This window comes from Vanessa cardui, chromosome 9 (assembly GCF_905220365.1).
Source record: "Vanessa cardui chromosome 9, ilVanCard2.1, whole genome shotgun sequence".
Classification (NCBI taxonomy): domain Eukaryota; kingdom Metazoa; phylum Arthropoda; class Insecta; order Lepidoptera; family Nymphalidae; genus Vanessa; species Vanessa cardui.
In genome coordinates, this window is record NC_061131.1 from 2,471,908 (window position 1) to 2,499,422 (window position 27,515).

The following is a 27,515-nucleotide window of genomic DNA, read 5'->3' on the forward strand; positions in this document are numbered from 1 at the left end:
TAAATATTAGTAAAACCCTTAAGGCAAGGTCTTGAGCTTGCTTAGGCACAAGGTTATGTACCTAAAGATTGTACTGTTGGATTTAAGAGGGTAGTTTCACTTACTTCACTAAATATCAAATGCATCTAAACTTAAAAAGAAATTAAACACAAAAATTCGGTTAATTAATTTGGTCGCGAAAGGGCGATAGACAGACAAAGCTACTATCACATTTATAGTATTTTTATATACAAAAGCATGTTCTTAAATGTGGCTTATTTTAAGATAATTATGATCTATAGTTAGTGTCTGTTGAATTTTATTATAAATAACAGTGGCATAAAATTATATTTCGACTAATGATCTAATCTACGAAAATAAACATTGTTATCAATATAATAATATCTATTATTATGTTAACAATACTAAAAAACCAATTGGAGATATCATACAAGTGAAAACGAGCCAGTTGTTTATTACTGTGTGTGTTTTATATATTTTTATACTAGTAGTCGCCCGCGGCATCTCTTTTTTTTAATATTTAATGGCATTTACATCTCTTGTTTATGAGACGTATTTGGTTTACGACGTTTTATGAAAGTAACACGGAGGGAAATTGTTGGCTGTTTAGCTTTGAAACAGAAAACATAAAACGACGACACGATCACAAGACAATAACGGAATATGTAGAATGAAATGGAAAACATTAGTAAGTAGGAAAGAAAAAGAAAAAATCCACCTACATGCGTAAAGATTTGAATTATGTTTATTATTTTTATAATATGATCGCGGCTTCCCTTGCAATTTAGGGTGTTGGTTGTCATGTGGCAGACAAAAAAGTAGCTTGTCCTGTCTAGTCCTTTCTTTCTGTTTAAGTTTACTTCATACCAAATTTCATTAAATTCAGTTAAACGGTTTGATCTTAAAAAGAACGACAGACAGATAGACAGGGCTATTTTCACATTAATAATATTAACATACATATTTTTTCCATCTAAAGTTACATTACCAATATGCTTCTTTGAGCTGCGTTCTTTCCCGTTCCCCTTGTAGTTTTTGAATGGTTGCTTTTCTACAGTTCATACCGTAAGAAATAGCTAAATAAGTTCAGTTAAGGAAGATCATTATTCAAGGTTTTAATGGTTCGGCTATTACTTAGAATTATCAAAGAATAATTCTTTATTATATACAAATAGAGTAACAAAAAAATTAAAATATAAGTAAAATTGAATGATTTATCACTTATCTTAGACTACCTTTAGATAAAGGATATGAGGATGACGACATGAATAGATCACATGAATGTAATTTGTATTTATAGTTCTTATAATAATAATGTTTAATAATTACAATAACCTCGTACACAATATTTAAATATCACAAGCAAATAAAAATATCACATATTTAATTTTATTTAAATGAAAATAAAATTTAACAAATGACGTAAAACAAAAATTTAAACACACGCCTCAGGCATTCATTTACTCATTACTTTTAGCCTGAAATTTTAAAACAAAATGTTATAATCCGGCAATAAAAGAACTTCGTGAAATTAAATTTTAAATAACGGATATTAATGCGTTGGTATACAAATAATTACATTTACTACAATGAAAACACATTGGTATCTACGTACATTCAATTCCAAATTACTCAATATGTAATTAATTATAAGATCTTAATAATTCGTAACAATTTTCCTTACAGAAAAATAATTCAAGCCGTCTAACGTCACCCTGCACTATCGGTTACATTAACGTCACAAATATGAAATAACGACAAATAAAAAAAATATAAGTCTGCTTTAGTACACCATTACCCACAGACGCAAGGTCGGTCGTGTCACCGTTGTTATTATTATAGTTAACCAGTTAAAACGATCTTCTCCGCGTAACATAATTCTTATTAATATCAGGAAATGAAGAATCAATTACAGGTGCGCGAGGGGTCAAAGTAAAACGGTCGATAAGCAAGTAAAACGCCCACAGAGTGAATATCCACACCGCCATTGGCATTGCGCGCGCGTCGCTAGACACATTTGTTTTATTTTCAAAAGATTTCCGTCGATGTCTAAAACTTTCGTTTGTTAAGTGCAGTGAACTGTGTTATATTTTTTAAGCTTCTTGTTGGATTTATGCGGAGTTACGGTAATTTTTTTTTTATTTAACATGTTTTTATTAAAATTTCATTGACGTATATTTAAGGATAAATTTGTTATACCAATAACTGTACTGTTTACTACTTTACGGTGTTATTGTTATCGCTACACATTGTCCATAGCAACGGGGTTCTAATTTAAAAAATACAAATTAGTCATGATAGAAAAATAAAAAATCTATATTACCTCTTTTGAATTTAGCCGTTTTGATTTAGTGGCTTAATAAAATCCTATATTATATATATACCATTTAAGCGACACGTTTGAAAAATTAGTAGAAAAAATGGAAAGAAAAATGTTTTTAAAACTCTGAATTTCACACTTCATTAAATTTATTGTACGAGAAAAGAAAACGATATAGAACGGTAATGCATAATTCTTACCGAGATTTATTATAGTGCAGTAATAAAATCTAGGTAGGTAATTTTGCACGATATTACAAATTAAGTAATTTCAATGATAAAAAATTTCATATGCAACTGTCTTCACATTTTTGTTTTAGTTCTGGTAAGTATTACTTTCTGAAAAATATAATATCCAGGGTTATTGGTAATTCGACGTATTCCCGTTAGGAGATAATAAGGGTGACTACTTGCGATAATTTTAACTCCCATATGCAAAAGTGAATAGTTTCTGAGTTATCACGTTTTTGAGACTTTTTCAAAATAAGTCAAAAATGCAAATTCAAACATTTATTTAGAAAAAAATTACAATTTTTTTTTTCTTCTGATTTATAAAAACGATTGACCACTGTTTATTTGACTTTTCTTCTGAGAATTATCTGATATTACTTTTTTTTTATACATTAAGAACAGATTTAAGACCAAAAAAGCGATGGATGGATTGTGTGACAGACCGTCCGACAGAGAAGTATGGAAGAAGTCATGTTGCGCCGCCCTCAAGTAAAATTGGGATAAGGGCAGAAGGATGATGAATGTCTTAAAAAGGGCTGGCTTAGTAGTTGAAAGCGATATGAATATGAATTCGCATGCCAAAACTCATCTATTTTTTAGGTAGGTTTAGCTGGATTATCTTTGACAATATTAAATTGAAAATAAATAAAAGTTTTAACAAAAAGAAAAACCGACTTCAAACAAAACACTATTTTAAAACAAATGAATATGCACGAAAAAGTAATAAAAATAATTGCGTATTCAACATATTTTTTAGAGTCATCCTAAGTTAAATGAAATGAAAAATATTAGACTACTTAAAAGTCGATTAACGATTATATCATGTAGTTATAGTTATTGGTATATTCGGAGCCGGTGTCAGCCACGGTGCCCTTGCCCCAACAATCAAAAGAAAGAAGCGATACGAGCCCCTTGATTGATCCAGTATATTATTGTGTAAAAGGTAATTTGTAAAAAACATATTTGTTAAAGTATTCTTGTATTGTTTTTTGATAGATATACTGTAGGGTTTTATTGGCTGACACCGACTCCAAATATAACAATAATTATAACTACATGATATAATCGTTAATCGACTTTTAAGTAGTCTAATATTTTTCATTTCATTTAACTTAGGAAGACTCTAAAAAATATGTTGAATACGCAATTATTTTTATTACTTTTTCGTGCATATTCATTTGTTTTAAAATAGTGTTTTGTTTGAAGTCGGTTTTTCTTTTTGTTAAATTTTTTATTTATTTTTTGATTTTAAGTGAAGCTGATGTTGACTAACTATTTTTTTTAATACGGATAGATTAAGCGTTCCGTTTATAAGAGTCAGAAACTACTTCGAGGACAATTTCAAAGGAAACATGCGAATAAAGCAAAAATAGACTTTCGAAAATGCGGATTTAATACGTCACCCGGCGTAAACTACAAGGATCCCTCGAAAGAGCTGTAATCGAACTCAGCAAAAAAACTTTGAAAAATACCAACTATATTTCGGATATCATATGACATCACATCACATACACAAAATTTGATTAAAGATAGTAAGAAATTCTGCCCCATATCGCACCCTAACTGCGAGCCGTATAGGAGTTCCATCACTACATAGTATAAAACAAAGTCGCTTTCTCTGTCCCTATATCTTTAAATCTACGCAACGGATTTTGATACGGTTTTTTTTAAAAGATAGTGTGATTCAAGGGGAAGGTTTGTGTATATAATACATGAACAATATAGTAAAGAAACACTGATAATTTTAGAAGTTTGCGATGTGATGTCGTATATAAACAAATTCTGTAGTATATTTAGTATCAGTATTGCACCCGTGCGAAGCCGGGGTGGTTAGATTATAATATTCGACTATGATAATTACATAAACATAACCACATTACGGAAGGTGACTCAAATATCCAAATAACCTATAAATAAAAGATTCGACCGAGTATCGCTAACGTGCTCCTCAGAATTGTTCCGTTCCCTTCCGTTCCGTTACTTTGTCATGGATCCTGTGCTCAGAACCTTACCAAACTTTCACCAAATTACCCTTGAAGTATATATTTTATAATAAAAAAAGAATTATCAAAATTTGTTAACGTCATTTTCAGTTATTCACCTATTTGTCGCGCATACACGTAATGCAAATTTAAGACTTATGTCGTTTTCACATGGATACCATCATCGGAAAAAAAAAATAAAAAAATGGGACCCCACGGGAAGCACTACCTTTCAAACAAAAAAAAAATTATCAAAATCGGTCCACCCAGTAAAAAGTTATGAGGTAACAAACATAAAAAAAAAAAAAAAAAAAAAAAAAAAAAAAAATACAGACGAATTGATAACCTCCTCCTTTTGGAAGTCGGTTGAAAAAAATCGCGTTCCAGGGTTTTAAAATTGACGTAGTATTTGATATTAAAATAATGCATTTACAAAATATTTTGTTACATCATAAATATAACAATACGGTTTATCTTACTCTCGATGTGAACTTTAACAATGCCAAATCTCATTCTTCCGTACGTGCAATATGCTTATAAAATTTTCACATATTAATAATAATATTATTGTATTTCTTCGTGTCAATGACCGTTTAGAGAAACCATTTATATCATATTAGTTAGTATATCGGCTTTGAGAAAACCACTAGATTTACATTTCTTAAAATTAAGAAATTTGTAATATAAATAGAATTTTTCTTTGGCCAATCTCGAGAGCCTGCACAATTGCGCAGTTAATCCAGTGTGTGCATAATCACAAACGCACTTCCTAATCCCTATATTCTCATTTTATATGGACAGTATTTTAATAAGACTTCAACCCGATACTGGCATACTTCCAAGCTAAAATAAGTCGCTGCCCATGAAACCTTACAACGGATAACAGACATTAATATCGGAATTATCGGAACTACGACAAAGGTACAGGTCGGAAGGCGACTTACCAATAGCTTTGCTATAATATGCACTACAAAGAATTCTTGGCTGTAATAATTTATAAAAAAAATCGAAGACGTCATGTCAGGAGTTAAATTAATTAATTTAAATTCCTGCCATTGGAATTGGCTTGAGATGTATTGAGTGATGGTGTTTTTTAAAGATTAATGAAATACGTCATTCTAAACGGAGCCATTATGTTTAATTATATCTCATACTTTATAATTTCCAATAGGCTACGTGCGGTATTTAGCAAAAAAACAAAGACCTATAAAATAAGATTAAAAACAATTGTTATAAATTTAAATAATTAATATAAAACGAATTGCCTTTAAAATCCTCAGTCCATTAGTGAAAGCGAAGCGAACGTGGTAATTAAATTCAAATTATTCTTATCAAGTAATGTCCTTAAGCATAACTGCCGATTCACCGCCGCCATCTTACCAGTCGCTGTTACCTGCTGCTATGTTAATAGTCTTCATCTTAATTAATTCACCATAATAACGATTCATATTCCAAAAATTAAAAATATCTAGACTATATAACATATTTAAATTCATCGTAATATGCATTTTAAAAAACGACGTAAAATATTTATTTACTCATGCTAGAAAAAAATTCAAAAGTAAAACTTCCATTCAAATTTTCCTCTCAATGTACCCTCGTTAAGCGGTTAATTTTCAAAAACACTATCCCGAGAATTTTTAAATATAAGCATTTGTTTCTAGATTCAAAACTTTAAGCCCAATTCACCCTCTTGGATGACGTATTATTATAAATCAGTGAATAGTTTTAACATTTTTTTATTCTCTATTATGTTATACGAGAGTATCAACCGTTTGCTACTAAATCAAGTCTAAAATCTATCGTAATGAGATTCGCAGGGAAATGATAGTCTATACATATTATAAAATTGTAGTGTCTGTTTGTAATATTAAAATAGCCCTTTTTTACTCAATTCATATACCAAAATTACATTTGTTACACTTTTGTCTGTCTGTTTGTTTCGACTAAACTCTGGAACGACTGGACCGATTTTGTCGAAACTTGCACTGGCAGATAACTGATATAATACGGAGTAACTGTGGCTACAATAATATTTTTGCTAAATTCAAACGCGCACAAGGTCGCGTACACAGCTAGTTAAAAATAAAATCTAAGTGCTTACCAACTTACCAGACGATAAGATAGCTAAATGAGTCCATGAGACTTCAAACATCACGCGAGCCACTACTTCCGAATAGGTTACAATTTACTACAAACTTGATCAAAGTTATAAATAAGTCCCTAATTATTCAAAAGAAATAATAAATCAGTTTCGAAAAACCAGAATTTTAATTATGAATGGGAATTTCAAATTAAGGCGTATTTTTTTCCTCATAAGTAAGAGTAAACTGTGTCATACCTTAAACGAGTTAAACGAGATCTTATTCATGATATTCACCAAATAGGTATTTTAGTATTACTCACTTGTTCAAAATGTATCGTTAGTGCTCGAAATTGGTCAGCGATTTTTTTGATGATTCGACCAAATTTCCTACCTTACTCTCCAGCAATTAAATTTCGAATGTTTTAAAATTTCTTATATTAAGAAATAATGAGGCGTTTTTCAATATTTACGTAAGATATAGGGAGTATTATTGAGCCAATGTTTAAAGTCCTAGTCGTTCTTGCTAATCACTAAATAGTATAAAACAAAGTCACTTTCTCTGTCCTTATATCCCTATGTACGCTTAAATCTTTAAAACTACGCAATGGATTTTAATGCGGTTTTTTTAATAGATAGAGTGATTCGAGAGAAAAAGTATTTTTAAACAATACATGTACAAAATAATAAAGAAACACTGATAATCTAGTCTAGTCTAAAATAATATTCAGTGTACTTACGTAGTTTCAGAATTCACTCATATGTTAAATGTGAGGAAATTACAATAAAATGAAATAAGTCCTTAATTTATATTAATAATATTCGAACCAATAAACAATTGAAATTGAATAATTCGCAATAGAACAATACAATTAAATATATATGTATAATATAGAATAAATATAATTCTATGTCAATGGCAGCATTCGATTTATTTACAAAAGATTAACCCAGACCTGCTAATTGAAAACAGAGGTTTAGTTACACGACAACGAAAAAATGAGTCACTCAAACGCGATATAGATAAATATGTTTTCGGTAAAATGTATTTACTTATTTGTTACCATATAAATATAATTTCGTGTATCTGTCGCATTTAGAGTCATCGATACGTAAAATTAACATAAAAAAAAAAAAACAAAAAAAATTAACAAAATAGGTTTTGTTTAAGGTTTCTAGTGTCTAGTATGATTTTAAGATTTACTCATACGCAGTCAGAAAATAAAACGTGTATAAGTACTAAAATCAATAGAATATTAGACTAACAAGACATATCGCATGACAATAATATTCATCAATAGAAACAACTTAAGTACACATATAGTATTTTCGATTAAATTTTATTCCTTCCTAAAAGTAAATAACTAATTGTTAAATATTATATTTGTTAGATATGTTATTGATAACACCTTAATGGGGAACATCTGCATATAATTATATCGTTTTATATAAAAGCGGGTAAAATATCGTGTATCTAATGTTTGTAAGTTGTAATGGCGAGCGTTATCTTGATATTGCCCGCATACGATTCGACACGCGGCAGGTGTGCGATGCAGTCAACATTAGCATTAGACAAGGATTCGGTTATTTTATCGATATTCATACCGTTGATTACTACGACATATTAAAGAAAAATATATTTCATAAACCGCCAAAGAACAAGTGATAGAGAATCCCGTAGAAGGAATTATAAATATTTCTATATTTCAGTCAAATAACGCTATATTTTAAGTTAAATTTTTGTTGCTAAGTTGCAAGTAAAATTTCGTACCAGCACAAAGTGCGGAGGGGGGCGGAAACGCTCTCTCATCCCCCTAAAATACGTCCCCGGCCTTTCCAATCCGAATACGGCCATCGCAGGGATTTAATTGGGTAACAATACCACAATACTCGCTTCTATTAATATTATTTACATATAAATAAATAACATTTTTTCAATACTATTGAATTTTTAATGAGAACCTTTCGTTTTGTTTCAGAATGACAAAGTTGCATAATGTCGTTATCGACGAGTCGTCAACAATTCCTAGCGTATGAATCTCATAGAGAACAGGATATACAATATGGAAGGAAAGGAGGCATATTTATTTCAACGTGCATATGCATCAGCTTCATTATCTTCGCAGTATTAACAGCTATACTTGTCGGCATAATTGTTTACTATATTACTTATTTTAGGGTAAGTTACTTATTTTATAAAAATATTTTTTTATTATAACACGACCCAACCCAGTCAATGTTACCATACCAAAAAACCACATTGACAATTTATCATATTATTTAAAAATAGGTATTAGTTATAATATTATCAAAGGAACTGTGTACTTAATACGTTATCGAAATCAACATTCAAGGACGCTGTTAACGTTTTCGTTAATGTCTATACATTATCGCTATGGCCTTTGACATATGATTAGAAAAATTATAACGTCAAAACTCAAAATAATGCAGATGCCAATGAATAATGACATAAGTCAGTTTACATTTTAAAGTCGCAAGGTAGACTTGTGTTAAGTAGTATAAGGATCGAATTTAAATAAAAAAAAAAAAAATTCTATTAAAAAACATGTTAAGGAGTGGAATATGTAATATTTCCGCTATTACTGTTATTGACCTATTTGTCACATAAGTTATTTTAGTGAAACTACATTTAAAAAATCATATTAATATATTTATAAAATTTTGACTAGACGAAAATGTATATTTGCTTTTTGTATTTTTTATTTTATTCAGTGATATGTGTAACTAAAAGTGTGAGTATACTTTTATAAAAATACATTATTCAAATATATCTTAAATTTTAAATTTAATTCTTAAAGCAATAAATTAGTTATTTAAATGCATAAATCAATTTCATAATATTACAGGTGTCACAACAAACTGGGGAGTATTGGGACGATGCTGAACCATTTGGACAATCTGGTCCACCATCTCCAGACCTTCGACTCCCCACCTATGTAGTGCCAAGTTTCTACAGATTAAAAATAAAAGCGGACCTGGAAAACTCATCGTTTCATGGAGACGTTTACATAACTATAAAAGCTAATAAAAATGTAAAAGAAATAATTCTGCACTCAAAGAACCTCAGTATTAAGCCGAATGCTACCTTAACTGAACAAATCTATGAGAAAGTTGAAACTTTACATACAACGAAAAAAATAAAAAGAGAAGTAACAAATGCAACCGCAGAAAATAGCAATGTTACAACGGTTAATAATGAAACATTTGTATCTAATAATACAGAAGAGACTTTAAACCCTGTAACAGTTGGTACTCATGACACGACAACGACTCAACCGATTGATACCCAAGTCACACATAGTCATGTGCGTAACATCAACATTACCTCCGTCGTTTTATCTTCTGGTGATCGACTTATCCTGACCCTTGCATCAGCCCTCACACCTGATGTGGATTATACATTACAATTGTCATTCGATGGTGTCATACAAAATTCACTAACAGGCTTTTATAAAAGTACTTACACTGAAAATAATGAAGTCAGGTAATATCATAGAGTTTAATTTAATTTAAATAAATATGAATATTATTGAAAAATTAATAGTCCATATTAAAATAAAAATCACTTCTCTTTTCAACAGATTATACATAATCAGTTTTTTTTTAATCTGTATCAAAAGATATCAATGAATTGATGAATTTTAAAAAATAAACTATGTTCTAATATGGTATTAATTTCGTTACAGACAGCTTGGAGTCACTCAGTTCGAACCGACTTCAGCCAGAGCAGCTTTCCCATGTTTTGATGAACCAGCTTTCAAAGCAAAGTTCGAGATCAGTATTGGCCACAGACAGAATATATCTGTCCTATCCAATATGAAGGTTGCCACTCAAGAAACAATGTAAGTCAAATCAAATCAAATCAATTTTATTCAAGTTAACTTCACAATGTGGTGTTTTTGAATCGTTAATAATTAAATACTACCACAGTCAGTCATTTCAATCCAAATTAATATTATTAAAGCAAAATCGTTTTTTTATTCATCACACATTCAAGTCTTATTAACCTAGTATATCATTATGAAATTTTGTCATAAGCTGCAACCAGTTCTAAATAATTATAACTGATGAATGTGGGTTCAAACTCAGGCAAGCACCACTGAATTTCGTGTGCTTAAAATTAATCTCGAGCTCGGCAAAGGAAAACATCGCGAGGAAACCTACATGTGTCTTATTTCAAAGAATTGGAGCAGCATGGTGGAATATGCTCCTAAATTTCTCCTCAAAGGGAGATGGTGCCTTAGTCAGGCAGTAGGAAATTAACAGGCTATTACTATACTGTGTTTGAGTAACAAATGAAATTATGTACCAAAGTTACTAATGTATTGTTTTTTTTTTTTTTTTAATAAATATGAGACAACATCGCATACATTACTCTGATCCCAATGTAAGTAGCTGAAGCACTTGTGTTATGGAAATCAGAAGTAACGATGGTACCATATACACCCAGACCCAAGACAACATAGAAAACTAATGGTAATCTACATTGTCTCGGCCGGGAATCGAACCCGGGACCTCGGAGTGGCGTACCCATGAAAACCGGTGTACACACCACTCGACCATGGAGGTCGTCTTGACCATGTTAAATTCTTTATTCCGCTTCCAGGGAAGAAGAACCAGGCTGGCAATGGACTCACTTCGAAAGATCTGTAAACATGTCGACATACCTCGTTGCGTACGTCCTGTCGAATTTCAAAAACTTAGAAACAAGTTATCTCAGTAAAGATAATATCACGAAACCAATCCGTATTTGGACGAGACCAGCTTTACTGTCCAAAGCAAATTACGCGTTGACGATTGTTCCCAAGTTATTGTCGTTTTATGAAGACGTTTTCGGATTGCCTTATGCTTTAGATAAGCTGGACTTGATAGCGATTCCGGACTTCTCCAGTGGAGCGATGGAGAATTGGGGATTGATCACATTCAGGTAAGGAATGGCCCAGTGGTTAGAACGCGTGCGTTAATCGATGATTGCGGGTTCAAACCCAGGCAAGCACCGCTGATTCATGTGCTTAATTTGTCTTCATAATTTATCTCGTGCTCAGCGGTGAAGGAAAACATCGAGAGGAAACCTGCATGTGACAAATTTCATAGAAATTCTGCCACATGTGTATTCCACCAACCCGCATTGGAACAGCGTGGTAGAATATATTCCAAACCTTCTTCTCAAAGGGAGAGGAGGCCTTTAGCCCATCAGTGGTTAAATACAGGCTGTTGTTGTAGGTAAGGAATATACTTCATATATTTGTTATAAACAGTAATTTAATGTTACACTACTGGCACAGTGGTCTTCAACTGTTGAGGAAATGGCTTGGAGCTAAAGCCACCTTTTAGTGACGCGTTTTTATGAAACAAACTACAGTAGTGTACATTATGTAATAAGTACAACTAATATTACAATAAATTCAATTCTTGCCTTTTGGCCACTATAAATTGGTTGGCACAAAATTAGACCGGGTCTACCCTATTTATTAGACCGGGTCTACCCGTGACCACGAACACTGCAAAGTGCTCGAAACGTCGGGATGTTTAAAAAATAATTAATATACGCCATTCATCCGTTATAATTAGTTTTATTTAAATGTGTAATAATCGCGAAAATTTAAGACAACATTACAAAATTGGAATACTAAATAGTTACTTCACATAAAACATTCTTAGGGAGACGACTCTGTTGTTTGATGAGAAGGAAGGCATCCCGCGCGAGAAACAAAACGTGGCCATCGACATCGCCCACGAGCTCGCTCACCAGTGGTTCGGGAACCTGGTCACCATGCGCTGGTGGAACGACCTCTGGCTCAATGAGGGCTTTGCCACCTACATCGAGTACATCGGCGTCGATCACGTGAGTTACGAGTCATAAACTCATAGGTTTTCCATGTTATAAAGCAAAGTCCCCCGGCCGCGTCAGTATGTCTGTATGTTCGCGATAAACTCGAATGAATTTTTACAATGTTTTCACTAATAGACAGAGGGATTCGTAAGGAAGGTTTAGATATATCATTTATTAAGGTTTTTTGTGTAAATAAGTTGAAATAGACAGTAGCGTAGCATATGTCACTAGCACCCGGTGCGGTTGCCGCCCTCTTATTTTTGTAATCCATTATATAAAATTTGGGGATGGTAAAAAAAGTACTTTTATTAGTTTTATTGAATTTAAAAGTGAAATTAAATATTTTTGACATAGAAGGTAGAATAAGAAGGATAAACTTCAAAGTCGCCCTCGCTCGAATTCAAACCTTGTCAATTTCGGTAGCATGGTCTAGGTTACATTGTCCAGTAATATCCAGTAGTTTTGCTGATGTGAGAAAGGAAAATTTCTCTGCTAGATTATTGAGGTGCTGAAATCTCGATCGAATCTCAGAAATGACTCTGTTCCTCCAAAGACGAAAACAGTTTTTTTCTCAATTCATTTTCGTAGGTCAAACCAGCATCCGTACTTCCGTCACCGAATGTTTGTTCGGTCAATCTACGTCGACGAAGTTCGATAGATAAACCCAGTTCATCACACAATCCCTTTGAGTAAATCAAAGCACCGTCTGCCAACTCGTTTCTCTTTGAACGAGACATGTTTGTAGGGTATTTATTTTTTGAGCATCATTAACTTCAAGAAGTACTGGTTCCCAAAAGACCAAAAAACAAAGGAACGAAAATGATTCCAACACAACGAGCAAGGTTCTCCTGCATCTGCCCTGGTGTTTGAATTTTCTTCTGGCGCTGTTAGTTTTTCATGAGCGGTGATAATTTCTTTGTAATGTTTATGCATTATGATTACTGCATCACCTGTCGCGCTCTATCGAGTATCTTGAATCCTTTTTAAGCTTTTACCAGTAGCAATGAGCTGAACTTCCCAGCGGTGAGTTGACATGGAAAAAATGCATAACAGCGTTCTAACGTACCAAAGAACGTTACCGATTTTGCTTCAAGTGAGGCAGCGTGTAGACAAACGAGATTCAATGAATGGTTCGAAAAGGTACAAATTCAGCTTTTGGATTTATATCTTTGACCCTTTATTGCACTCCAGTAAGCTTACCGACCATTACAGTAGCACTATCGTACGCTTGACCTCGGCAATTCATTACGTCCAAGCCATCAATGTTGAGTTTCTTCAAAATTATTTCTGCAATATCTCCAGCAGTCTTTCGTTTCAATGAAATCTATAAATTATTCCACTACTTGCACTTCCTGATTTTGAATCACTACGTAGCGTAAAACTTGGCTAGTTTGGTCCCTGTGTGAAATGTCACGAGTGCTATCAAATATCACGGAACAATACTTGACCTTTTTTCAACCGACTTCAAAAAGGAGGAGGTTATCAATTCGTCTGTATTTTTTTTTTTTTTTTTTTTTTTTTTTTTTTTTTTTTTTTTTTTTTTATGTTTGTTACCTCATAACTTTTTACTGGGTGGACCGATTTTGATAATTTTTTTTTTGTTTGAAAGGTAGTGCTTCCCGTGGGGTCCCATTTTTTTTAATTTTTTTTCTGATGATGGTATCCGTATGAAAACGACATAAGTCTTAAATTTGCATTATGTATATGCGCGACAAATAGGTGAATAACTGAAAATCACGTAAACCAATTTTGATAATTCTTTTTTTATTATAAAATATATACTTCAAGGGTAATTTGGTGAAAGTTTGGTAAGGTTCTGAGCACAGGATCCTTGACAAAGTAACGGAACGGATGGGAACGGAACAATTCTGAGGAGCACGTTAGCGATACTCAGTCGAATCTTTTATTTATAGGTTATTTGGATATTTGAGTCACCTTCCGTAATGTGGTTATGTTTATGTAATTATCATAGTCGAATATTATAATAAACTAGCTACCCACCCCGGCTTCGCACGGGTGCAATACTGATACTAAATATACTACAGAATTTGTTTATTTACGACATCACATCGCAAACTTCTAAAATTATCAGTGTTTCTTTACTATATTGTTCATGTATTATATACACAAACCTTCCCCTTGAATCACACTATCTTTTAAAAAAGACCGCATCAAAATCCGTTGCGTAGATTTAAAGATATAGGGACAGAGAAAGCGACTTTGTTTTATACTATGTAGTGATGGAACTCCTATACGGCTCGCAGTTAGGGTGCGATATGGGGCAGAATTTCTTACTATCTTTAATCATATTTTGTGTATGTGATGTGATGTCATATGATGTACGAAATATATTTTTTTTAATAAATAAGTCGATTACAGCTCTTTCGAGGGATCCTTGTAGTTTACGCCGCATGACGTATTAAATCCGCATTTTCGAAAGTCTATTTTTGCTTTATTCGCAAGTTTCCTTTGAAATTGTTCTCGAAGTAGTTTCTGACTCGTATAAACGAAACGCTTAATCTATCCATATTAACAAAAATCAGTTAGTCAACATCAGTTTCACTTAAAATCAAAAAATAAATAAAATTTTAACAAAAAGAAAAACCGACTTCAAACAAAACACTATTTTAAAACAAATAAAAATGCACTAAAAAATAATAAAAATAATTGCATATTTTACATATTTTTTAGAGTCCTCCTAAGTAAAATGAAATGAAAAATATTAGACTACTTAAAAGTGGATTTACGATTATATAATGTAGTTATAATTATTGTTATATTTGGAGTCGGTGTCAGCCAATAAAACCCTACAGTATATCTATCAAAAACAATACGAGAATACTTTAACAAATATGTTTTTTACAAATTACCTTTTACACAATAATATACTGGATCAATCAAGGGGCTCGTATCGCTTCTTTCTTTTGATTGTTGGGGCAAGGGCACCGTAGCTGACACCGGCTCCAAATATACCAATAATTATAACTACATTATATAATCGTAAATCCACTTTTAAGTAGTCTAATATTTTTCATTTCATTTTACTTAGGAGGACTCTAAAAAATATGTAAAATATGCAATTATTTTTATTATTTTTTAGTGCATTTTTATTTGTTTTAAAATAGTGTTTTGTTTGAAGTCGGTTTTTCTTTTTGTTAAAATTTTATTTATATTTGCCTATAAACTTCCTGACGGACGTTTTGGCCCAAAATTACTATGAATTTGTTTTTGGTTTCCGCTGACATATATGTAACTGAAATTTTCTGTCCCATATTGATGCTCACAAGGTGTTCTCGAAAACAGGATCATACTTTGCAAGAAGATAAACAAGTTCTAAAAAGTTTCCTCCGTTTCCGCTTGTATCATCTTCTTAATGGCCACGCAGAGCTAACTTTTGTTTAGCGAGGAACCTTATAATGTCGACCATTCTAGTGAGAGTCTCTCGTCGTTGTTTAGTTTCTTATTTCGACTACTTCTTTGGCTTCCTTATCAATATTCAGTCCTTTCTGGATTTTCAGTTCTAGCTCCTTCTTTTGACTAAAATTTTGGCAATGTACAACACTCGATTTATGATTACCTACGACTTGCGCTTACATCACCCACGCACAGAACCTGCAAAGGTACCCTGGGTATTTGGTAAAATAAAAAAATGACGAAAAACACTGAAAGAAACACTGAAACTTTTTTTTATTTTAATTTTTGCAGACCGCACCCTCCGACACCCCCCCCCCCCCCCCCCTTCCATCCTACGCCACTGGAAATAGGACGACAATTGTTAAACATGTCGGAAAAAAGCAACAACAAAAATATCAGCTAACCCCAATGCGTGCGCAGGTGAGCCCGGCGTGGAGCTCGCTGCAGGCGTTTTCGCGCGACAAGATGGATCTTCTGCGCGGCGACGCTCTGCGCAACACGGCGCCCGTAGCGCGACGCGTGCGCGACGCCGCCGAGATCGCGCAGAAGTTCGACGAGATCTCCTACTCAAAGGGCGCCAGCCTCATCCGCGTGCTCAACCACACTCTCGGCGCCGGCCTCTTCCGACACGGCCTGCAAGCCTACCTCGACCGCTGGTGAGATCATGGACTTTTATTGCTCATCTGCCATTACATATTTGTGTAACCTGTTCAATCAATAAAACAGTAAAGTTAATGATTTAAGTACAATTAACATTCATCTTATACATGATACAATATGTTTCGGAACAGATAAAGAAGGAAAAAAAGGAGCTCATTCTCTTTCTTACTCAAAATAGGCAATGACATAATTTGACAATGCGAAAAGAAAGTGTCAGTTATTGTTTTCAGTATATATTATACGTTTAAAAGTGGTTATTTATTAACGAAAGTTGAAAATAATACTTAATTTATTAAAAAACCCATAAATAAAATTGCATTATTTTAAACGTGACATAATACGCTCCTGATTGGCCGGGCTTATAATGAAGTCGCTTGCTTGTTGACCTTGCTTGGCTATTGCAGCGCCATATTGTCCAAGTAGCGTTTTCGCGCGCTATATAAATATGGGATTTTTAATATGATATTTTTCTGCAAATATGTTCTAGAAATAAAAAACTCAACTTTTACTGGGTTCCTTAATTAATAAAATGAATTTTAAGAACCAGTCACATAGCCCATTACACTTTTAATGGCTTCATTAGTCCACATTTAGAAAAAGATATCTCAATTATTTTGTTTGTAAAAAAACGAGTATTAATGACGTTAATAAAGTAACATTACCTAACTTCTCACCTTTCTAACGCAAAAACGAACTATCAGTTCAAGATCAGTTTAAAAAAATCTGTAATTCTAGGAAATACCAGAATGCTGAAGAAAACGACCTCTGGAATGCGATGTCGGATGCGACAAAATCTGACCCGAATTTCAAAGACCTATCCGTGGTGGAGTTCATGAACACTTGGACTAGACAACCGGGGTACCCTGTTGTCAATGTGCATAGAAATTATACAACGGGATCTGTTGTATTCCAGCAGGTAAAAGTTATTTAAATATAATACATGTTAAAATAACCCCTTTTTGCTAGCATTTTCGCCACCATTCCACGCGGTCAAGATTTATACAGTAACTAGTTAGTTCATATTTGTATATATTTAAGCATTTATTGTTAATTCTTATGTTAATACATTTTTTTACTAAATGCATATACTGTATGTATATACGCTACATATACCAAAATATCATTTTATAATATTTTTGTCTGTTTGTATGTTACGATTTACGGCTAATCTCTGGAACGGCTGAATCGATTTTGACAGCACTTTCACTGAAAGATAGCAGATGTAATAAGGAGTATTAAATGACTAGATGTCAATTGTATAGAGTAAATTATTATGTGTAAAATAGAAAGACTCAAAAGAGAAGATCGCTTGACACACCCCCTGTGTGACGCTTTTTCTAGTGATTTTTGTCATTTTCAATTCGCGTAAAAGAAAACAAAAATATTCATTACATGATATTCAAATGTTTTCCTCGACTTCTAATTATTGGCCAATACCACTATAGCTAAATATTTACATACTAAATCAATGTATTTCAGAAATTATTTACAAGCTCAGAAGATGGCATCACTAACCCTGATCGGCTTTGGCATATACCGATCAGTTTCACCACCTTGGACACGCCCTCTAGCAACTGGACAACTGCACCAAAAGTATGGCTGAAAGATAGAACTATCACAACCAATCTACCATTGAATGCTACGCAAGCTTTTTACGTGAACGTTGAAGCAATAGGTAAGTTTGGCTAATATCCTTTTCTATTCCATAGTACCGGGTCTATATTAGGTCATAATCAAACCCAAAGTCAAAAGCCATATTCCATATTAAAAAATCTATCACTGGTTCGAAAATAACATCTCAACAACAACAACAACAGCCTGTAAATTCCCACTGCTGGGCTAAGGCCTCCTCTCCCTTTAAGGAGAAGGTTTGGAACATATGGCAGAATTTCTATAAAATTTGTCACATGCAGGTTTCCTCACGATGTTTTCCTTCACCGCTGAGCACAAGATGAATTATAAAGACAAATTAAGCACATGAATCAGCGGTGCTTGCCTGGGTTTTGAACCCGCAATCATCGGTTAAGATGCACGCGTTCTAACCACTGGGCCATCTCTGCTCAATAACATCTCATACTTAAGAAAAATTGCCCTAATGTCTATGGGCGATGATGACCTCTTACTATCAGATGGCCCATATGCTCTTCCATATGCAAACCTTTAGCATAAAAAACTAATTCATTCGAAGGCATTTTTTTTTTGGTCATAACCTTTATACGGAGAACACCTTAGTAATCTTTCAACACATTTGGTCGTATAGTTTAGAAAGGCATAGAGAAAACATACAATTTATGATAATTTGATGGCCTCCGTGGTCGAGTAGGGTGTACACCGGTTTTCATGGGCAAGCCACTCCGAAGTCCCGGGTTCGATTCCCGGCCGAGTCGATGTAGAAAAAGTTAATATGTTTTCTATATTATCTTGGTTCTTGGTGTTTGTGGTACCGTCGTTACATCTGATTTTCCATAGCACAAGTGCTTTAGCTACTTACATTGGAATCAGAGTAACGTATGTGATAAACTACTAAAGTTACTTATATTAATTCCAGGCTACTACAGAGTAAATTATGATCAAAAGAATTGGGAACTCCTCAGTACAGCCCTTAAATCGGGTGCTGTAGAAAACCCCATAGTGAAGGCTCAGCTTATTGACGACGCCTTCAACCTGGCCAAAGTGGGGATGCTGGACTACAGCTATGCCCTCGGCCTCACCACGTGCGTGATCGACGGAGAGGACTCCAGGGTCGTGTGGGAGCTGTTGCTGAATAACATGGCCTTTTTGAAACACAACCTAAGAGCAACTTCCGGCTATACTTATTTTCAGGTAAGTTCATTTGTTCCATATTAATATTATAAATATATATATACAAATATGAACTAAAACTAGTCTATGGTGGCAAGAATGCTAGCAGCATTTCTACGTTGAATCGCAATTCCGATCCTCTGGGCAAAAAACGAACCAGCCCTCCTGTCACCAGTGGAGGCAATGAGGCGAGGTGTTATACTTTTGATGAAGCTTTTTGCACGACTACTCCAAGAGCCAAGCGTTTCGACAGCAATTGGAACAAAAAAGTAATTAGATATATTACACGAATATTTAGTTCTTTGTTTTTGCTTCAGCTTTTTCCGCAGCGGCAGCGGCTCTTAATTATATTATAAATGCATTAACTTTGTGTACATCTGTTGCTCTTTCAAAGCTAAACTATTGATCTAAACTTGATGACATTTAGTATGAAGCAAGCGAGAACTGTAAAGAAGGACATTGTGTACACTTTTGCCCTAATTCTAATGACCAATAAAGGTGGGGGCGATAGTTAGTATTTCTTATTTTGGGCGTAATAGTAAGGTCTATTACTTGTTACATTTTAATGATCTTTGAACTTTCTCATTCTACTTGTTCAACATTAAATGTAGATTACATTGGTCCATAATTGACATGGTTGTTTAAGGCCTATATTTTGAGAATGCACTTATATTTGGGTACGCGCACATTCTCGCACTGCAAAATTCCTTCAGCAGTTCGGTAATTTGAGATTGACTGTCTTATAGTACGACACAAATTAGATGTAGCATCGGAAAATGCAATGGAATGAAAATAAAACCGATTACTGCCGATTTACACAACCAATAGAAATAGCTCCCTATCGCGCCATTCAACGCTATTGGTCGCTATAGATTCACGCGTCAGAGAAAGCAAGTGCATGTAAATCCACGCGTCAAATTGACGAATATATTAGGTCATATGTTATTACAAGTTATTACGTTTGTGCAAAGATCATATTCGCATGAGAAATAAATATTGATAATTTGGGATAGCGTACTCAATTCGGATGTGATCGGTTTTACGAATTTTGCCGATGCGACATCTAAGTTGTGTCGCACTATAGCTGAATATGTCATGATCATCACGCCAAATCTGAACGATAACTTTCCCCCACTAATCATTAATAATAAAGCAAAACAAACAATGATTATATTACAGGATTACATGAACATAATCCTCAAAAAGCAACTGGAGCGCCTGAACTACGGCCTTGACCAGCCTAAGGACGACAACGAGTCGTTTTTGGTGGAGAATCTTGTGGTTTGGGAGTGCCTGATGGAGTCTCCGCGCTGCCTGCGGTGGGCGCGACGATTGTTCGACGACTGGACCAGTAGACCAGACATGAATGACAACCCGTGAGTTATATTAAAGCTTACTATTGGAAGAAGTAAGAAATTGACCAGAAATGACTTGACACTGGTATTAAAATAATATACACTTTTATGTCAACTGTACCCTGTAACTGTAAGAAATATAACTCGCATAGTCAATACGCAATTTTTGCCTAGATTTTTCTATCGATAAATTTTACATGTTACAAATAAAAGTGTAAATAAATAAATAATTAATTAATGGGGTTACAAAATGACACGTTTCTCTAAGCTTCTTTTTTGGAAGATTTTACACATATCAGTTGTAATGATCCTTGGTTAAATGATCTAGACACGCGGTAGCGTGTCAGCCGAGTTCAGGTAACAGAACTGGCAAGCAGCACCGTGTGTAATTTTATTAAGTTTATTCAAATTCCTCTCCACTCGTTTGTATGTGTTTGTGTGAGTGTATGTTAAATATTTTCAGTATACCGAACTACCTCCGGTCACTCGTCTACAACATGGCGATCAAATATGGCGGGCGAAGGGAATTCGACTTGCTTTGGGACATGTTCGAGAACTCAACGGATCCGAATGTTAAGAGTTTGATAATCAGCAACCTGCCGAGTACAAGGGATGAATCGTTATTGAATCTGTGAGTAAATTCTTTAACTTTAACCTATTTTGGAATTTAATATTGATTTGCACACGGAACAGAATTGATTCTACAGTGGGCGTGTTTGCCGTGTTTAAAAGTGTGTGTAGAAGTTTGTATACAAAATTACATGCTTCTTTTTTCTAAAACGGTGGTATATTATATAACTTGTCACCTTATTACGCATACATAAACTTGTACTAGTATTTGCAATTTCATGATTGTTACTAATGAATGTTAAAAATGACTCTACGTCTGATTCCTATTAATATAAAATGTAAAGAGTGATTCCGATTCCCTTGTCCTTCCATGGATATTAATAAAAAAACAATAAATAAATACTGGGCACTATACATACATAACTCTGATCCCAATGTAAGTAGCTAAAGCACTTGTGTTATCAAAATCAGAAGTAATGACGGTACCACAAACACCCAAGACCTAAGGCAACATAGAAAACTAATGAATTTTTTCTACAATACCTCCCAGGCGACTTGGAAAAAACACTTGACGGTATTATTTTTAAATAAACAAAAATCAGAGTAACAAACTCCAAATATAGTGTTAGTCATATTACCTCATAGACTTAGTTTTTATCATACTCAATTTTAATGTCTTATGTCTAAGTCTGTCTGTCTGTCTATCTTATCCCTAAGTTCCTTGTGATGTTTTTCTTTTTGTGTGATATGTTTCTTTTTTTTGATATAAGGGCTTTTTAGTTTTTAGTTTTTGTTCTTATAATTTCATTTATTTATTTTCGTGTGCGCGCATGTGTATTTGTTTACCCAATAGTCAGGGGCCATCTGAAAATCAGTGGTATGCATTAGTACAGCTTATACTGAGATGAACCCCTTGCTACCTACACTGTGTTCTTTAAATTGAATTTTTTTTTTTCTTCCTGTATAATCTATGTAATGTATGTGTGTAGCAAAATAAATGGTTTAAATGGTTTACAATCGACTCGGCTGGGAATCGAAACTAACACTATGGAGTGCCTTACCCATGAATCGTCTAATGACATGCACGTTACTTACTATGCGCGCGCAGACTGCTGGAGCGATCGTTGGGACCTAGCACTATGGAGTGCCTTACCCATGAATCGTCTAATGGCATGTATAGTATGACACAAATTAGATGTAGCATCGGAAAATGCAATGGAATGAAAATAGAACCGATTACTGCCGATTTACACAACCAATAGAATAGCTCCCTATCGCGCCATTTGACGCTATTTGTCGCTATAATTTCACGCGTCAGAGAAAGCAAGTGCATGTAAATCGACGCGTCAAATTGACGAACATATTAGGTCATGTGATATTACAAGTTATTACGTTTGTGCAAAGATCATATTCGTGTGAGAAAATAAATATTGATAATTTGGTATGTACTCAGTTCGGATGTGATCGGTTTTACGAATTTTGCCGATGCGACATCTAAGTTGTGTCGTACTATACGTTGCTATGCGCTTAGGCTGCTGGAGCGGTCGCTGGGCGAGTTGGGCGCGGCGTACGCGTCGAGCGCGTGGGGCGTGGAGCCGCCGGCGGGCTCGCGCGCGGCGCAGCGCTTCCTGCGGCGCCATTTCCCGCGCGTGCGCACTCGCTTCGCCGCGCTCGACGCCTTCTCGCTGCAGGCCGTGCTCAACGGCGCCTTCGGCTTCATCACGGCCCAGGACGAGCTCGACCAGGTAACCTGCCTCATGCCCATCACCCGTACCAAATTCCCCCCCCCCCCCATCCCCATTCCCATGACCCCATTGTTGACCTCGTTGACATCGTTGACCCCATCGACATCACCCTGCTAAAGTTCCTGTCAGATTTATATAATCTAGTGTGTAAACTCATACGTTTTAATTCACGATGAGTATCAAAAATCCTATTTATAACTTAAACAGTGATATTCATTTCAATTCAAATTCATTCATTCATCAAATTCAGTCATTTAAATAAAACTAATTATAACGGATGAATCGCGTATATTAATTTCTCAATTGAGAAATCGTTGGCGGTAGTTGTTAATAATATTTCCTTTGTTCTTCAAATAGACAAATGTCATCTTAGTCTACCCGTGACCACGAACACTGCAAAGTGCTCGAAACGTCGGGATGTTTAAAAAATAATTAATATACGCGATTCATCCGTTATAATTAGTTTTATTTAAATGTGTAATAATCGCGAAAATTTAAGACAACATTAAATTCAGTCATATTTTTTGACCCCATCGACATCGCCCCGCTAAAGTACCTGTAAGATTTATATAATCTAGTTTGTAGACTCATACGTTTTAATTCACGATGAGTGTCCAAAGTTCTACTTATAACTTAATTATCTAGTTTGTATACTCATATGTTTTATTCAAGAGCTGAGATGGCCCAGTGGTTAGAACGCGGGCATCTTAACCGATGATTGCGGGTTCAAACCCAGGCAAGCACCACTATATATATGTGCTTAATTGTGTTTATAATTCATCTCGTGCTCGGCGGTGAAGGAAAACATCGTGAGGAAACCTGCATGTGTCTAATTTCATCGAAATTCTGTCACATGTGAATTCCACCAACCCGCATTGGAACAGCGTGGTGGAATATGTTCCAATCTCTCTCCTTAATGGAAGAGGAGGCCTTATCTCAGCAGTGGGAAATTTACAGGCTGTTACTTTACTTTACTTTTTATGTTTTATTCACGATGAGTATCAAAAGTCCTATTTATAACTTAAAAACTAAATTCTTAATTTGAATTGTAATTGTATGGCCACAGATGAAACAGTTCGCGTTGCAATACAAGGAGGATCTTAAGCCGATGTCGCAGACCTTGCAGAAGATAGTCGACTCGGCAACTTTGCGCATACACTGGATCAAGAAGTACTCGGAGGGGATCAACCAGTGGTTCAAAAACTACGTTACTGGTAACTTGTCATAGTCAATTTATATAAAATTACAAAATACCGGCCATTTCATTGCGACATCTATGTTTCCTAAATAAAAAAATAATTTTCAGATACCAGTTTCAGTGTCTATTTTTGAGTACAGGCCAAAAATAGAGACTTAACATTTTAAATTTGTTAGCATTTCTTAAAACAATAATTAACGGTTAACAATTACATAATACTTTGTCTATTGTAGAGAGTAAAGCAAAGGAGAAATACACACTTAATTTAATTTGTTGACAACCTCCATGGTCGAGTGGTGTGTACGCCGGTTTTCATGAGTACGCCACTCTAAAGTCCCGGGTTCGATTCCCGGCCGAGTCGATGTAGATTACGATTATTTTTCTATGTTGCCTTGGGTCTGGGTGTTTGTGGTACCGTCGTTACTTCTGATTTACATAACACAAGTGCTTTAGCTACTTACATTGGGATCAGAGTAATGTATGTGATGTTGTCTCATATTTATTTATTTACACTCAATTACATGTTTATTTACAGCTTACAAGGCGAATAAATCGAAAACGACCACGGTATCACCAGATTTAACGGGAAATAAGACATCAATTAATGAAACCGAACCCATTACAACATCTAGTCCCTAACAAGCTATATTATAATTAAAACCCATATGGTACTGATGTCTATTTGGTAAAAATGTAAGCATTTTGCTGGTAAAATATGCAATTAATAAACGGCTTAATAGTAGTAGTTGCAATGAAACATCAACAATTTAACCTATAAATATTGTTTGGAGGGTGATCAGTTAAATAATGCTGTCCTCTTCTTTTTAACGTCAAGTCTATAATGAGGGAAAGAGATGAAAGTATGTTTAACTAAACACTCTCTAAACAATGCTTATAAGATCATTAATAATAATTCATTTGTCTTAGCTTAATAAATTATATGATAATCAAAAAAAGACCTTTTTAAAAGAGGCTTTTATTTAATACATAGAATACAACGAATAAAGTTAAGTGTATCTATTGTGTTGGGAAAATTGATTTGCACAATTTTAGCTCAATTAATTGTGTACCGTTCAAAGATTTTACACATAATAAGTAAGTGTAGCTAGATGAAAGTTTGTAAGTAGTCCTGTCATGAAATACCGCCAGAAAAGGTAAAGAATAGGTTGCCATTGAAAAAAAAAATAACATTTAATTATTTTTTTTTTTTTGAAAAGAAATAGCTATCTCTACTGATAAAGTTTTAGAGTAAAATATACGATTGGTGTTTATTTTAGATTATAGTTTTCTATAAAAGACAAGGAAAAAGTGTTCAAACGTACTTACATAAGTGTTGAAAACATAATAATTTGTTGATTTAAATCGAATATTTATAAATGAATTTTACTATAATTCTAGCATTTATTTACATAGCGGTGTAATAAACCCAAAGAATTAGATGTTTATTTATATAAATACAATAATAAATTAAATAAGTTCATGAATAAGTATTTATGGTATAATTTTTATAGTATATTGGTCTCTTAACATCGAAGAGTTTTATTATGTATAATAATAAAAAAAACATTTATGTATCTCAAATATATTATATGCCTACTTGTCGCAGTTAAATAGAGATTATATGAAGTTTTTGTATTCAAAATAATGCAACTGCCGTATGTATGGAAGCAGCGTTAAGTATCTCGTGTGGTTACGCAAATGTGGCCGTATCTTTATAGAAGATACTTCGCCACAGTTCCATGACGTTCGATACTTATCGCTCAAAGCAACGTCTTATTGCGCACAATATTTAATTATATTTAATAACTAATAAAAATATATATTAAAAGTTGCAGATTTTTTAAATGCAACAATTTTTTTTTCATTCTACCATTATACTCTTCCGTTTTTGTGGTTCTTCGGTATGCTCTCCACTTATATTTACTGAATGACTTAAAAGTTAAATCAGCTAGATTTGGCCATCTCTGACAGATTTTCCAAGTATACGGTGCTAACGCCTTCGATTATCAGTTCCTAATTTATGCAATGTAGTTGAAGTAATACTCATAAGGCGATCATAAATAAATATTTTCGATTTGAAATAAAAATTTAGTTCCTAAATTAGCTGATTGTACAAACTGTCGCTCAACGTTTGGGCCCCAACCTGCTGATAAATCTGCCAATGTTGGTCAAGAATCTTACATGACATTTTTTCTTATTAAGTTTCCTAGTAGAAGCCAATAAGGACTAATAATAATTGGTCACAACGTCGTAATTTATAAACTACAAAAAATCATGAAACCATTCTTGTACATATTTTCTATGCTATCTGTGCAATAAACTATACATCCTAAGTTATGTTTTTTTATATAAATTATTTAATTGTATATTACATTTTGTTAATAAATATGTAGTAAATCTTAAATATTTTTTCTAATTTTGTTTGCATCAATTGTAATATCTGATAGTTTTGATCTGATTATATTTAACACATACCAACTATAGTATTACCTTACATGTAGTTTCCTTTTGTTAAGCCTTGATGATCTGAAGGAACTACTTATATTCATTTACATAACGACGCTAATTGTAAGCAAGTTGTTCAAATTTCAAATTATTGTTAAGCTCACATTGTGTTTTATATTGTAATTTTGGAATAAATCACCTTGTATTTCGCAATATTCCTTTTATTTACCCTTTGTATTTTTTCACTTTCATTGGGACCTATTTTTTGCAATTTTCTTCCAATAAGAAAAAAATCTTAACTTTAATTTTAATTTTTTTTAATCTTAATTTAATTTAAAAAAAATAAACATAAGTCGTGGTAAATTAAAATATCAACTTTTTATACACAATTAGAAACTTTTTATAATTTAACAAATTGAGATTTTGGCATCTTTTGTTTTAATATATAATGAATTGACTTATATGAAAAACTTAGGAATAACTCGTATAGTACGACAGCATTAATGGTAAAAGAGCTCTTTTATAAATTTCTGACAAGTTTTCATAAGACTTTCTCAAGTATACATCGATTGTAAACAATTATTTTTCACATGTAGTTATTAATTCGTTACGGAATTTCTTCAAACCTTTCAAACTTGGCCGCCAGTCTCGTTATCTCTATAAAATAAAATCAATAAAAGCATAGACGATAACTATAATGCACTGCGGATTTCAGTTATAAAATATAATAAAAGAAATATCTTATTAATTGGTATTAATTACATTATGAACGTGATTAATATATAACATTTATAAATTGGGATAAATCAAAATAGGTCATACGATGGAGCCACGTCATTATCCAATATGGCGTCCCG

At 33.7% G+C, this 27,515-nt stretch overlaps 1 protein-coding gene across 5 annotated transcripts; it reads left to right on the top strand.

Annotated features, from left to right (window-relative positions):
• The first annotated feature begins 1,801 nt into the window (after window positions 1–1,801).
• LOC124532373 (aminopeptidase N-like) lies at window positions 1,802–24,266 on the top strand. Of its 5 annotated transcripts, none has more exons than XM_047107264.1 (14): window positions 1,802–2,126; window positions 8,595–8,794; window positions 9,483–10,120; window positions 10,323–10,478; window positions 11,243–11,563; window positions 12,298–12,481; window positions 16,304–16,539; window positions 17,279–17,459; window positions 18,023–18,218; window positions 19,092–19,366; window positions 20,525–20,721; window positions 21,164–21,331; window positions 22,802–23,015; window positions 24,082–24,266. In XM_047107264.1, the coding sequence occupies exons 2-14, from the start codon at window positions 8,612–8,614 to the stop codon at window positions 24,241–24,243; spliced, it is 3,111 nt and encodes a 1,036-aa protein (XP_046963220.1). In that variant the 5' UTR covers window positions 1,802–2,126; window positions 8,595–8,611; the 3' UTR covers window positions 24,244–24,266. The 5 variants fall into 5 exon arrangements, with proteins under 5 accessions (XP_046963220.1, XP_046963222.1, XP_046963223.1 ...); XM_047107266.1 differs by lacking the exon at window positions 1,802–2,126 and adding an exon at window positions 7,913–7,971; XM_047107267.1 differs by lacking the exon at window positions 1,802–2,126 and adding an exon at window positions 7,987–8,073.
• Window positions 24,267–27,515: the final 3,249 nt, after the last annotated feature.